This window comes from Acanthaster planci, linkage group LG10 (assembly GCF_054643075.1).
Source record: "Acanthaster planci isolate LZ-2023a linkage group LG10, COTS_SCS, whole genome shotgun sequence".
NCBI classification, from domain to species: domain Eukaryota; kingdom Metazoa; phylum Echinodermata; class Asteroidea; order Valvatida; family Acanthasteridae; genus Acanthaster; species Acanthaster planci.
In genome coordinates this window covers 19967137-19982345 of record NC_141786.1, presented here as the reverse complement: position 1 = coordinate 19982345, position 15209 = coordinate 19967137, and the positions used below count along the sequence as shown (strand labels likewise).

General features: G+C 45.4%; 3 protein-coding genes and 1 long non-coding RNA gene across 9 annotated transcripts in view; 3 read left to right on the top strand and 1 right to left on the bottom strand.

The window, feature by feature from the left end:
* Positions 1 to 15209, top strand: part of LOC147797963 (uncharacterized) — a 236968-nt gene that overhangs the window by 45347 nt on the left and 176412 nt on the right. The window lies entirely within an intron of this gene.
* The window catches only part of LOC147797967 (E3 ubiquitin-protein ligase TRIM56-like), a 189521-nt gene that overhangs the window by 62837 nt on the left and 111475 nt on the right, over positions 1 to 15209 (bottom strand). The window lies entirely within an intron of this gene.
* The window catches only part of LOC147797972 (uncharacterized), a 224158-nt gene that overhangs the window by 184457 nt on the left and 24492 nt on the right, over positions 1 to 15209 (top strand). The gene's annotated exons all lie outside the window — the stretch shown is intronic.
* The window catches only part of LOC147797973 (uncharacterized), a 35554-nt gene that overhangs the window by 9152 nt on the left and 11193 nt on the right, over positions 1 to 15209 (top strand). Inside the window, exons 3-5 of one of the 3 annotated variants that reach the window (XM_087141799.1) lie at positions 416 to 561; positions 2432 to 2582; positions 8230 to 8364. In XM_087141799.1, the coding sequence (XP_086997925.1) occupies positions 416 to 492 (77 nt within the window). In that variant the 3' untranslated portion in view covers positions 493 to 561; positions 2432 to 2582; positions 8230 to 8364. Of the gene's footprint in view, positions 1 to 415; positions 562 to 2431; positions 2583 to 8229; positions 8365 to 10737; positions 10825 to 15209 lie in introns of those variants that run through there. The other 2 variants (XM_087141798.1, XR_015426588.1) reach the window with 2 other exon arrangements.

Genomic DNA, 15209 nt, shown 5'->3' with positions numbered 1-15209 from the left:
CATTACAGCAATGGGTAGTTGGATTGGTTCCTCGCTCCTGTTGAAGACTGTTGAAGACAATCAGACATATACCTGTAGTTTTGTCATTACCTGTCATTGGAAATACAAAGCTGTATGCATACTCAGTCTGGCCGTGTGCATTGAATACCTCAGTGTAAAATACATCAGTGCTGTGCAAGAATGGTATGGTTTTTTCTAAAATTGGTTAAAAAGTGACTGCAAAGTATAACTCTAAAAATTCCTATAGGCTCAGCCCTTGAATAAATGCACTGCGGCGACATCGGGAAGAAATGTCGATTTCTCTTTTAGGGTTAAATTTGCACTGTTTCCAATGTGGCTTGGATTAGTGCACTTCACCCTTGGGGTATTTCTCCACCTGCCCTTGACCGTTTAGTATCTGTCATTTGTTCAACAGAGAGACACCATCCCCAAAGCCAACTACAGGATGCGTTCCGTCACCATCCTTTGATTGAGACAAACCTGTACACGTAGAGCTGGAGATTCCTCCTTGATGTGTCTGGTACCTGCTGTCCTCGCTGGATCCTCTTCCACTACTCTAAGGTTGACAATTTCTCTTCCAGTTTGCTATTGATATTTTTTCAGAGTACATGGCTCTTGGCCAGTCACCATTGAATGGTACACTCTTCGGAAAAGGCAAACAGTACTTCAAAATGTTTTCTACGGTGCAACACAGCAACATCAACCTTTCAATTCAGAGTCACTGAGTCAAATTGAACTCAGTTGGATGTACATGTTGTCAAACATTGATTTTTAAAATTCAACATATCTTGCTTTAAATTAATATAGCAAGAAAAGTGTTAGGTTTCCCTTCATCTTTGCTTTCTCTGTTTTCCGATAATACAAGGTCTCTGTTAGGCGCCAAGTCAAAATAGAAACGGTTGACCAAGCGGGAAATGGTTGCCCTTAATCCACTTTCAAACCGTTGCCCGATTCAACTGCAAGTGGGTAATGGTTGCAAGACACCGTTTCCCGAAAGAGAATTGGCTATGCGGCAACCCCTTTGATGCATACTACCATCTCCCCCACCTTGGTACAAAAGCCCTGACTCCCAGCTTACCATGAATGGGTATTGTGCATCGGCTTTGTTATGTAAATTGGGCCAGTTCATCCACAGGCTTAGCACAGCTTATTCAGAAGGGGAAGCAATTAATCTCTTAACAAAAGACTAATTCCATCAGAGTCAAGGGGCCTATGTGCATCACTAAGTCTCGTGTCACTGAATTAAGATCTGTAGTTTTCATTCCCAAAATCTAGCACTGTCAGGCAGTGATTTCCACATCACAGATTTGTCAATAATTGGATTAGACAATAGAGTAAATGGAGAAGATTATAGATGCAACAATCACGGGACTTCAAAATCAATCTAAAATGTGAAATAAGAAAAGTCCACTAATGTTGGTTTGGGTAGCGTGGCAAACTGAAGAAAAAAATCCTTATCCATTTAAACGGTAGTATAAACCCATCCTTAACCCCCCCCCCAAAAAAATTGTTGACATATCAATGGGCTGGGGTCCCAGCTGTTGATAAACAGCTCTAATGACTCAACCACCAGCCACAATGGAGTGTAATCCTTAAAGCTCTCTATTGTTAGAAAACATCACCCAGGAGTGGTGTTCATCAAACCACAAGCATTTAGCTAGTGACTCCCTATCGTTGCCCGCTTTACTCTGAAGCGGGTAAGGTGCTTATCGTTTATGTATCGTTTCCCACTTCATGAACCGTTTCTATTTTGACTTGGTGCCTTACAACGAGGTCATCTGTAAAGTCCCAACAACCTTGTTACATGCACGGTGTCCTTTGCATCAGGAACTGATGTATTGTGTGAACAAAGTTGAGATGGTACATTACTTTGTGGTGCACCAAAACTGTCATTTGTATGTTGCTTCATGGTGCCGATACGTACATTGTACTAGTAGGCATTCAAAACTGTCGTATATATGTCACTTCACGGTGCAGCCGATACGTACATTGTACTAGTAGGCATTCAAAACTGTCGTATATATGTCACTTCATGGTGCAGCCAATGCGTACATTGTACTAGTAGGCATTCAAAACTGTCGTATATATGTCACTTCACGGTGCAGCCGATACGTACATTGTACTAGTAGGCATTCAAAACTGTCGTAAATATGTCACTTCACGGTGCAGCCGATACGTACATTGTACTAGTAGACATTCAAAACTGTCGTAAATATGTCGCTTCACGGTGCAGCCGATACGTACATTGTACTAGTAGGCATTCAAAACTGTCGCATATATGTCACTTCACGGTGCAGCCGATACGTACATTGTACTAGTAGGCATTCAAAACTGTCGTATATATGTCGCTTCATGGTGCAGCCGATGCGTACATTGTACTAGTAGGCATTCAATTGTATCTTGAGCATTGAATTTCTTATTACATCCACAGCATTGATGCCTGACTGTAGTGTGACATGAATGAGTATCCTGACTCGTCTACCTCTCTGCCTGCAGTCCTAGTGAATGACCTGGTGCTGAAATCATATAGCACCTGTTGGAATCACATAGGATAGCACAGAAGCACACTGCGAAGCTCAGGGGTAAGATTTGACAGGATTTTTCCCTGATTTCAGGATTTTTCAAATGATCTCTTTCAAAATGTGAAGAAACCTGAGCTAATACCATTATTGTGTTTTTGTACCTATGAAAGTTGATGTAGAACACAAGAAATGGGTGTTTGAAAGGGATGCCTTAACCCCATTTCTGAAAGCCGCTACAAAATACTACTTAGCAAACAGCACTGTGGCTTGTACGAGAACATGACCTTGTTCTCTGAAGTCATAAATACAATTTCCATTACAGAAAACATCTCACCTCTGTTTACCTGCATTTGCATATCAGCGCGCATGCGCATCAAACCTCGCTGAAAAAAGTCGCCCAAGCCACACCCTCCGCGCCCACTGCATGTCCCCTCCATAAAAGGCTGCGTAGCACAAAGACTCGTCTTAGTTATTTTCAGTGACGCATGTAGTCGACATCGCGTAAATTTAGTATACAATAGAGTTTCACGTTTACATGCAACCTCGCTATTTTCTTTGTAAAAATGGTGGAGTCCACCAAAACCGAACACAGGACTGGAATTTCTATGTATAGTTCAAGCCACGCTCCTGGCAAATCCCACGGTTCCTCCAAGCCTTATCGGCCCTCCAAGCGTGTCATTTCCACCGTGTCGACTGAGTCTACTCTGCCGTGTTGTACGAGTGGAAATTCCCCGGGGTCTACTCCGCGACTGGCACCTAACAGGGCTTCTCCCCGTCAGGTTCCGCAAACCTTCGGTAGCCTAAGTGAGCACTTGGCAGCAGCGGAGTCCAACGTCCAAGTGTGTGCGGAACAGTGGGGCCCGGCACTCGATGCAGCACAGTCATCTGAGCGTCCGGCCACCCCCTCTTGGTCACAGAGGCCTAGGGCACCACCAACGCCTCAAGTCGGCAGCACATTTTTAGCCACGTGGACGACAACCTTTTTGTTGCAGATACAGGTTAGACGCAACAGCTTCAACCTCGTTCTCATCCAAGTGCTTGGTCTTACTCTTCAAACGACTCTAGCCCGCCGGTACTACGAGCATCCAGATCTTTCAGCAGTGTTTCCCGAGAACTACTCTCATTTTCTCTGGCAGATTCCTTCACCCCTTGCAATAGCCCACGATGTAACTGTTTCTCCCAATTGTGGAACTGTTTTTCGGCGTTGTTCTGCCGACTGCTCCCAACAATAGACCTACCTCTGCACCTGACTTCAGCGTGATGTTCGTGCCCGTTCTTTATCACAGCCTCGCTCCCACTCGTTAGATCATGGTGGAATCAAGGTCCGTTTCCCCGTTGACACTTGGGGGTCGGAACACTTTCTCCTGTCATTTATCCTCTGATAAAGATGGCCTCTTTTTTCCTTAGCTGGCTAATCTATCACTTACAGTGATGACAGAAGTACATGTAGGTCAGCTTCAATCATGTCAGCTTCTTTTTTTTTTCCAATCGTGCCTTATTTACATGTCTTGCCTTATCGTCAGGTGATTGTAGCGATTTTGGCACTTGTGCATGTAGGTTTACCTCAAAATAGATTTTTGATTGTGTCATGGGGATTAGATCCCGTTTTCCTTCGTTGACCGATGTGCTCCTCAACCATTGTGGAGCAGTTCTATTCACAGTAATCAATGTGTCTTAATCTCTTTGTGTTTTTTTTGCCAATAGGCCTAGCCACCCTCTTTAACTGCACGGAATATTTTTGTATTCTGCTTGGTACCGGCACATTTATTTCCTGAACTCGCTCGTTTCCTAGTTCTTTGCATCAGAACTTGACGCAGTCATGTGGGTCCCGATACACTAACATTTATGTACAGTCTCAAGACTACTTCAGGCTTGGAAGATTATTAAATCTTCTGCAGCTGTAATAGTTCTAATTCCACTGAAGCTGTTGTCATTAGTCACCTTTGCCTTACATTTGCTTAGAGCTTCAGTCTATAGGGACTCCCGTACTCAAATTTAACTCGCAGCACTGCATTTTCCTACTCGGTGGTGTCACTTCAAGTTGAACCCTCCTGTTCAAGGTCTTCCGGCAGGGTTGCTGTGTTTATTCGGTGACTTGACATGGGCAGACCATTCTTGAATATATTTGGCTGCGCCTTTTTAGTGTGTTCCGTGCACAATCTCTAGGTGCCTTCCATACATGTATGCTCATTTCGGGTGCGTTGCGTCCTGGCGTGTTTGTGCATTTACCTTCTCAGAACTTGGCGCTCTTGCACTTTGCGGCCCCCTGTTAGAGCTGCTCCAGGAGCAGTGCGCCGCATAGGATGCAAGTTTTGTCACGCTCAGGTAGAGTGCCTTAGCTTGCGCACCCTTGTTTTGAGTTATAATCACTTTCCTTGTTACAGCTCTAGCGCCGGCTCTGCCTCGCCTCCCCTACAAAGAATTCTATAGTCTTTGGGTAGGCCCCTCCTGCTCAGTGTGTTTCTTGAACAAGGTACAAGTCCGCCATTCATGTCGCAGTGGTGCATAATGCTGGACCCGCAGCATCCCCCTTTGGTTACCATTTGCCTTCCACTTTATTTCTGTGTTATGAACTGGCTGCCTTTGTACTGTACTCTAGTTACGATAGCCTTTGGATGTCTAGGTGTTATGTTAGTCTTCCTGCACTTCCCCAACATGTCCAGGTTACAGTCGTACAGGTTCATTCACAGGATTTGCCCCCTTTCCCTGCATTCATATTTGTTCTTCAAGGTTGTTTCCTTGGCGAGCATGTTCCCACAAATTTCATTAGCACAGCTCTAGGTTTCCGTCTACTTCTCGGCTTCCATGAGATTAGACGCTACATGTTCATGTACGTGTGACCTGGGTTGACCTCTTTCTCCTTGGGTTCCCATAGTGGTTAACTTGACTGGCGCAAGTTGTACATTAGGACTTCATCTGCTTGTAATTCTCAGGCATGGTCAACTGTATAGTTAGGTTGCTTAAGGCAGGTTTTTTATTACCTTCGTGAGTCTTGGTTGTCATCGTCCCATTTCATGCCATACATTCCATAAAACACGTGCATACAAGATGCATGTAGCACAGGTAGTTTAGGGTTCCTTGTGATCAATGTTGGAATCAACAGTGCCCATACAACAGCACAGTCTATAATAGGTACTTCGTAAAGGCCCGAGCCTTCCTTACTGGTTTATTTTTGGACAGCCATTCAGTAAACTACTCAGCTTACTTTATACAATGTTAACCCTCCTTTGGTTTTACAGCACCAATATGCACGAGTGCCCACAGTCACTCTTGTGCATGTATTTTCTACATGAAACCCAAACATGCACAGGTTCAGTGTGTACACAGTTGGTTGCCAGCACAAAATGACCCAGGGTCTTTTGTGCAGTCCTCTTCACTGCATTTGGTTTACTGCACAATTATGCACATGAAACAGTGAAGCCAGTTGTTGGGCAGCACAAAAGTGCAATCTGATATTCCTGTGAGGGACTGTTGGTGCAGTGCACAACACCACACAGCTGTGCTTCTTTGAGGTGTTTACCAAGTGACCCAAAGAGTGACTTCAGCTGGGGGGGTTGGCAATATCAAAGTTAGCCACCTTCTTGAGATGACGACCACACACATTTTCTTAACAGCCTGGGTGCCATCTCAGTTGGCCTCCTTGCCCTTCCAGTATTCTGTGAGGTTGTATTTGAGGTGCAGTGGTCTTTTCCCTTCTACATTTATGGCTCTAGCCTGTTGTTCCGTTTGATAACAAGTTCTGCCTGACCACGTTACTTGAGGCCCTCCACCTTTAGACCGCAGACAGGATGGACCTTTGTCATTTTGGTATTGCTTCTCCCTTCAAGCCAACCACTAGTCAGAGGAAGACTTCTTTGGTTGAGGCCTCACCACAGGGCAACTTCATTCCCAAAGATTGATCCCTTCATTTGTTGCGCAATCTCAGTTAGGGAAACTTGTGCCATTTGCTTGTTAGAGACAGAGGTTTTAGGGATGTCCCATAGTTTGATCCCTTCATCTTTGCTCAACCACAGTGAGGGGAATTCAATTAGGGGTACTTCCAGTTATTTGTGGGAAACAGTGTTATCAAGGATGTTCCACAGTTTGATCCCTTCATTTTTGCTCAACCTCAGTGTGGGGAATTCATGCCTTCACCTCCCCTGTCTGTTGTAATGAATTTGTCAAGTTACTCATGACAGAGAGAATTATCCAGAATTCTCACTTTACTTCATTTTGGCCACAACAGCCTTTGTTCCCTTGTCTCATAGGCCTACATGCATAATTTATTCATTCTCCAGTCAGGCTCCTCAACTGCTGAGACCTCCTGAACCAACCTTAGTCTCCAATGGCTCATCTGGATAGAGCCTCCCTTCATTTGTGTGCTTGGATGCTGTCATAGTCTCCCTCAGAGTAACTGAACTTTGGGAAGTAGATTCTGCCTAGGTAGCTCAACACTGTTGGAGCCCTTCAGGCAGGCTTATGGTAGCTGTTTTCTCCACTTTCTGAAGTAGTACAAGACGACGGCTATTGATCCCCATTCTTCCGCTTCACCCATCATCGGGGTTTTTCCCTACAAACATTGAGGGGGATCAGGGTATCATTGTATCCCAAGTCTCACATTGATCCAACAGAGGCTCGTATGCTTCATCAACCAACCTTTAAAGCGGTATTTTTGATGGCTGCCCGAACAATATCATGAGGAGGGCAATTCCGTGCCCAGTGCACAGAACCAGTCCACCTTTACCGGCAACCCAGAGGCATATGCCTCAGTAACATCGGGTTTCTTTCCACAGATCATTTAACCGGTTACTTTTCCTTAGAAATATGTACTTTCATCCCAAGGTTGACAGTGATTTCAACAATGGCGGGGGGTTTATGGTGGGCCCCGTTCAAGAGCTTCCACACATTTTTTCACTCGTTTGCCGGTGACATCAAGAAGATGTTCATCACGACCGTCCAACTACGTTGCCCGGCCTCTGTGACCACGATTGCTCAAATGAGATCGGAGGCAATAATACGTGTATTAAGCCCTCTCGATATTGAGGATCGAAATCAGGTGCCCAGGAGACAAGCAGCTTTAAGATCCGCTGCCCACCAGCTTGGAGTTTCTGTTTCAGGCATAATGAAAACGACCTGCAGGGAGAATTTAATCACCTTCAGTTCATGCTACCTGAAGGATGTGGTTCAAGCAGAGGGTGTCGTGAGCAGGAAAACCCTCAAGCAGGTCAACCGATCAGCAGCCTGTACACCCCAGAAAGCTACCATTTCTCACAACCAGATGAGCAGCTTCTGGGTGTGTCTAAACAACCTCTGTTTACCATCCATCCCTATTCCAAATAAATAAAATCAAGAAACCTAAAAAAAACAAACAAAAACAAAATAATAGAATGAGTCTTAGTGCTGTGCAGCCTTTAATGGAGGGGACATGCAGTGGGCGTGGAGGGTGTGGCTTGGGCGACCTTTTTCAGCGAGGTTTGATGTGCATGCCTGCTGATATGCAAATGTAGGTAAACAGAGGTGAGTGTTTTCTTACTAGAATGGAAAATCCCGTTGGATTTTGGGAATACTAAGATAATGCACCATTCAGTGCGGTAGCACTATGAATGCACAACTTTATTGTTCTCTGTACGAGTAACAATGGAAGTGCCCTACGCTGCAGTAGGGCACTTAAAACCTGCATTGATTATTCTGGGGATGTTTTCAGTTTTCTCCAATCTCTCCATTGAAGTTGCATGTAGATAGGGTGAGAATTGGCACTTTTATGAGACATGGAAGAAGTTACAGGGAGGAAACCTACATCGAAATAGGAAAAAGGAAATTGGCATTCCTTGGAAAATGAATACTCAACGTTTGTGGTGAAATGGTATGATTGTATGTTCAGTTTTCCAGCATGGTCCATCGTCAGACCCTCATGTTGACCCACGTTCACTGGCTCTCTGTGCACAAATTCCCCCAATCATGTTCAGCTTTCCAGCGTGGTCCGTGGTTAGACCTTCATGTTGACCCACATTCACTGGCTCTCTGTACACACCTTCCCCCTTAATCATGTTCAGCTTTCCAGCGTGGTCCGTGGTTAGACCCTCATGTTGACCCATATTCACTAGCGCTCTGCCATACCTGCCAACTAGTACGATTTTGGTGTATTTTGTACAAAAAATTAATGAAAATACTACTGTATGTTTTTATCACCACAAAATACGAATTTTGATAATTTTGACATGGACAGAAAACAAGAGGGCGCTGTGTGAAATCTAAGCTAAAATAGCTAAAGTGGTTGCAAGCAGGACTAAGTCACATGTCACGCAGTTTGATATTGTGAACTTGTAAAGTAGAGCATTCGTGAGTGGTGTACGCAATGTACACATGTCCCTGGTAGCGCGCGTATCGACCAATCGGAACGTTGCATACGAAACCGATCGGCATGCATTTTGGAGTGTACCTTCATGTGCATGCAAAAAAATTCCCAACGTAATTGTAAAAACTGCGTGAATGAAGATGGCTTCAACTTCTAAAAAGGACACCCCAAAACGGAAGCAATCTTTCAAAAGGGAATATACAGAGAAATGATGAGTTGAGCAAATTTTCCATCAGAGAAACAGTAAGTGTGCCATTTGCCGTGCTTACTGCCTACGGACTCCATGAAATGTGCGCAACATCAGTCTCTGAAATTGTGTGGTTTAAAGGACTTATAAGCTAACCTGTGGACGGTCTGGCATTTAACTTTTTTATAAATCTTTGACTTCCTTGCCTGATTGCACATTTCCTTGTTGAGGCATCGTGGGTTCTCTGTGCACACCCTCCCCCCTGTGGAGGCATCGTGGGTTCTCTGTGCACACCCTCCCTCCTCTGAAGGCATCGTGGGTTCTCTGTGCACACCCTCCCCCCTCTGGAGGCATCGTGGGTTCTCTCTGCACACCCTCCCCCTCTGGAGGCATCATGGGTTCTCTGTGCACACCCTCCCCCTTCTGGAGGCATCGTGGGTTCTCTCTGCACACCCTCCCCCTCTGGAGGCATCATGGGTTCTCTCTGCACACCCTCCGCCCTCTGAAGGCATTGTGGGTTCTCTGTGCACACCCTCCCCCCTCTGGAGGCATCGCGGGGTCTCTGTGCAGACCCTCCCCCTCTGGAGGCATTGTGGGTTCTCTGTGCACACCTTTCCCCCTCTGAAGGCATCGCGGGTTCTCTGTGCATACCCTCCCCCCCTCTGAAGGCATCGTGGGTTCTCTGTGCACACCCTCCCCCCTCTGGAGGCATCGTGGGTTCTCTGTGCACACCCTCCCCTCTCTGGAGGCATCGTGGGTTCTCTGTGCACACCCTTCCCCCTCTGAAGGCATTGTGGGTTCTCTGTGCACACCCTCCCCCCCTCTGGAGGCATTGTGGGTTCTCTGTGCACACATTTCCCCCTCTGAAGGCATCGTGGGTTCTCTGTGCACACCCTCCCCCTTTGGAGGCATCGTTGGTTCTCTGTGCACACCCTTCCCCTCTGAAGGCATCGTGGGTTCTCTCTGCACACTCTTCCCCCTTTGGAGGCATCGGGGGTTCTCTCTGCACACCCTCCCCCCTCTGGCGGCATCGTGGGGTCTCTGTACACACCCTCCCCCCTCTGAAGGCATCGTGGGTTCCCTCTGCACACTCTTCCCCCTTTGGAGGCATCGTGGGTTCTCTCTGCACACTCTTCCCCCTCTGGAGGCATTGTGGGTTCTCTGTGCACACCCTCCCCCCCTTTGGAGGCATCGTGGGTTCTCTCTGCACACTCTTCCCCCTCTGGAGGCATTGTGGGTTCTCTGTGCACACCCTCCCCCCTCTGGAGGCATTGTGGGTTCTCTGTGCACCTTCCCCCTCTGGAGGCATTGTGGGTTCTCTGTGCACACCCTCCCCCCTCTGGAGGCATCGTGGGTTCTCTGTGCACACCCTCCCCCCTCTGGAGGCATTGTGGGTTCTCTGTGCACACCCTTCCCCCTGTAGAGGCACCGTGTTGGGGTAATTGATTGATCTCTACAATTGCAGGATTGTGCTTCACTATCAATACCTCCATCCTGCACAGAAACTCTTGATCCTGTTCCTATCCCCATTGAAAATAAATAGTAGCAGCATGGTGCTTTCTTTCTTATTCTTTCTTCTCTTTTCTTTTCTCTTTATACTCTTCATCATTTGGTTGACATTTATCAAACTTGTCTTTAGGCGTAACTTTCTTAATTAACACAGATTTACCCCTTTCTTTTTCTTTTTCTCATCAGTTTCACTGGTTTTGTCTTCTGTAGTTCCTTTCACCGGCAAACCATCTCGGGAATGACCGTCCAGGTGTTCTGACCTATATGTTGATGTAAGTATCCCATTGAAATGGCTTGAATAGCTCTATCTAATATCCTGTTATTATAAAGGGGTTGAAATGTCTTGTTCATGGATACAGGCACAAACCAGCTGTTGAACTTGAACATTTGCAAAAACATTGAGGAAAAAAAATAGTGTTCGAAAACAGTGTAAAAATTTTGCGAAAGCAGTGCGAAAGGCTCTGAGAATTATTCAGAAACTTGCGAAAATGAGAAGCATTGTGTAGAGAAATGTTCCACACTTGCCACACGTGCACGCCTTTTATGCAGTGAAGAGTCCATTACGCAGGCTGCGCTGCACTTGGGGCCGGTCGGGGCAAACTCACCACGTGGAGTGTACTGTTGTAGTCTAGTAGCGATTTCCTCGGCGGAGCCGTCCGGTCCTTGCAGCGCGATCGCGAGGATGTGCTCACCACGGCAAGCCGCGCTTGTGTGGTGCAGTTGTTTTCTTGGATTATCATAAATAAACACTGGTCAATGTGAGAGAATAAATTTTTAAAAAGTTGTCTGGATTTTGAGTAATTAAACTGGAGTCCCCGAGTCTTGAAGTCACAAAGCACTGCTGTGGCGACATGGGTTATTTGCCCACTTTTTATTTATTCTCGTGGTGTAGTTTGGCACACAAAAACAATCAACATTGAAATACTACATTTAGTATTTTTGTTACCGAATGGTTTCTTTTGATTGATAAATCAAATCAACTGCTTAAATTGTACATGTATCTTCATGTAGCAAATCTAGTCTTTTCGTCGATTGTGTTCGGTGTGACATACCGGGTCTGTTTTCACTTGGGCTTCTGATGACATGACACTTTCTGTGGTCACATGGTTATTGGAAAAAGTCAGCGATTGGACTGTCCATGAATGGGCATGCAGTAGCAGTCAGGATGTAGCGGTAGGTGTAGATGCAGTTTGTGCTTCACGATGCAGGTGCAGCATGCACGAGGTCCCGTGGCGGTTTTTGAAGAGATTTGGTGATATTTTTTGATTAGCGTCTAGATAACCGGATAAAAGGCATTTATTCGAAATCACGGTACATACATCTGCCAATACATGTAAATGCAATTCACATACAAGACGACATGTGGATACATATGCATGTATCTGTACATTTGCACATATTTGGTGCACATGTTGAGCATCCATCCAAGTGGGTTAAGAGGGCGCTATAACGGCAATCTACTGTCATTCAGCTGTTCAGTGTTCAGTGTTGGTCTCCAACCTCCACCGTAGCCAGCTTTGATTTCGCCTGTCGCATTATATTTTGCTCAAAACCGAGAAACATACTGCGTTGAAATTTTAATGCTGTCTTCCTCAAGTAATCTGAATATTCCTGAGAATTGAAGAACTTTTCTCTCAGACTTATTTTCCTCTACTTTCCATATTCAGAGATGCGCATGTTTGAAACCACAGAGATCAAAAACTTCCTGATGTAAACATGTATGTGCACAAATACTACTTAATGAAGAAAGCTTGCAAAATTATTTCCCCACTGCCAGAGAAAATCTGTAAAATGTTTTTCCCACTTGTGAGAAAAAGTGTGAAAATCTTTTCTCACTTGTGGGAAAATCTATGAAAATCTTTTTGTATTTGTGGGGAAAAGTGTGAAAATCTTTTCCCACTTTTGGCCAACTTTTTCATAATTTGTGAAATGAAAAGGAATTCCCTGGGCAGAGAAAAAATGTGAAAAAATTTTTCCATTTTGGTGTTAACTTTCAATCGCAATGTACTGTAGCTCTACTCTCAGCAACATGAACCAGCAGGTGGACTTGAACCTCTAACCATCCAGGCTTGAGTGACCAATCCTAGCTCTAGTCTCAGCAGCATGAACCAGCAGATGAACTTGAGCCTCTAACCATCCAGGCTTGAATGACCAATCCTAGCTCCAGCCTCAGCAACATGAACCAGCAGATGAACTTGAGCCTCTAATCATGCTACTTGAGTGACCAATTGTACAGTACAGGTCAGAATTTAAGCTGTCACTCTAACACGATAAGTGATGGACCTGGCATATGATGCTCAATACACGCTTTGCAGTTTTTACCTTGCATTGCTGGTCCAAAGCATGATAAGCCTGACCCCAGATTGACCTCATTATCTCGGCAGGGCTTGTGACCGCAGACGGCAAAGGTAACTGACAACAGTTAACCACTGCACACACAGAGCCGTCGCTCCAGCTTTGTGCATGTACATGCACAAATGTACATTGTATGGCAGCGCACTGGCTGTAGTGCCTGGCTGACAAGATGACCGTCTTAAAATATCGAAATATGTATGATACAGCCTTTTTCTTTTAGTGTTGGATTGCGAAGTTGTTCAGTCGGGTTACATCTGGAAAATGTCCAATTTCATTGAAACTGGCCAATAGTGCACTGTGTGTGTTTAGATACTTTTTCCGAAATGTAAGCTTTGAATTTTAAACTCATGGGATCGACTGGAGTGGCGACAACGCTTTTCCTGCCGATTCTAATGCTAGATTGGTTTGAGCAATTCCTGATTGCATGAGAAACTTTTTTCACAAATAAATAGTAACCACAAAAGAAGTCCATTCCTCAGCCAGAACTACTATAACAAGCTGATTTTACAATGAAGTATTTCTTAATTTATGGAAATTGAGTTGATGTATAAGAATTCCAGTAAATTAAAAAAAAAATACTGAACTTGCATAAATTTTAACTTGAATTTTTTATTTGCTGTCATGCTAATAACAGATGTACTGCCGCAACCGTGCTGCAATCATGCCACTACCAAGCAATCACGAAACTACAACCACTCCAGCGTTTTCATCCCAACCACCAATCATAAATTGAAATGAGTGTATTGTATATATTCATTTCAATACAGCGCCAACATATGCAAAGCTACAGCCCTTTCACGTCGCACATATGCATATTTATGAAGTTGTGGATAGGGAGACGCTATCTGGGCGCAAGCCGGGCATGGTCATGAATAACGCATCATATGACGTAGTAGTAGTTGGACCGTCTTATCAGACGATGCCGGCATGAGGTGTCTCCACAGCATGGGCATGCCTGCGTGCACGCCACTCCTCCTGTCTGCACACCCAAGCCTCTTGAACCCGTTCTGCCCCCCGTTGGACTAGGGCCCACCATGTCTGACGATCTTGGGTTAGACGTTCCCAGTCTGCTGGGAGACCGGCAACACTAATGTTGCATTTCAACACGTCTTTGTAGCAAAGCAGGGGTCGTCCACGATTTCGCTTCACCATAGAGAGTTTGCCCTGTAGAAGGGCCTTGGGGATGCGGTCATCAGACATACGTTGGACGTGACCAGCCCAACGAAGCTGCATTGGGGCCAGAATGGATTCAATGGAAGGCATGTTGGCTTGTTTTAGAATTTCAACATTAGTGATGTTATCCCTCCAAGAGACACCCAGGATTGTACGAAGCTGCCTTAGCTGGACGGCAGAGAGCCTGTTTATGTGCTTTCTGTAGAGTGTGTAGGTTTTGGCCGAGTAAAGCAATGCGCTCAATACCACAGCCATGTATACCTGACATTTTGTGCTGAGTCAAATGCCACGCTGACTCCAAAGCCGGTCTTTCAGACTTGAAAACGAGGCAATGGCAGCTTTTATCCTGGCATCAAGCTCAGCATCTAGGGTGTTTCCCACCGTTATGGTGGAGCCAAGTTACTTGAACGATTTTACCGCAGTCATCAGTGGGTTCCCGTCCAACAAAATGACAGGTTTCACGGGGTCAATCAGGTGCAGGTTGGTACTGTACTGCTGTCTTCTTGATGATAATGGAGCGTCCAAAAGCTGTTGCTCGTGAAGACAACACACCAGGGTCTTACAATGAGAACGCACATTGGAAAGATTAAAAAGACCACCGTCCGACCATGTACAGATCTACACGCCACAGGTGAGGTCAGATGATGTGTCTTCAATCACAGTAAGGAAGAGAGTAAAACGGGTGGGTGTGAGCACACAGCGTTGCTTGACACGATGCATCACATGAAAGGACTCGGATCTTGCACCAGCCACTGAGACACTTGCCCTCATCTTTGTATGAAAGGCCTTAATGATTGCGAGCAGCTTTGGGGGGCAGCCGTACTTCTCAAGGATGAACCAGACTGTATCTCTCCCCACAGTGTTGAATGCCTTCATGAAATCCTCAAAGATGGCACAGAGTGGCATGTTTTGCTCAATTGCCTTCTCCTGTAGCTGACGGATGGCAAATATCCTACCCACACTGCTCTGATTGCTGCGGAAGCCGTACTGACTTTCTAGGAGCACTTCTTTAGATATGATATGAAGGCGCAATACGACGATTTTAGCCAGGATTTTACCGGCAATAGATAACTGTGAGATACCCCGGTTGTTTCCGCAAATGCGACGGTCACCTTTACGTTTAAAAATA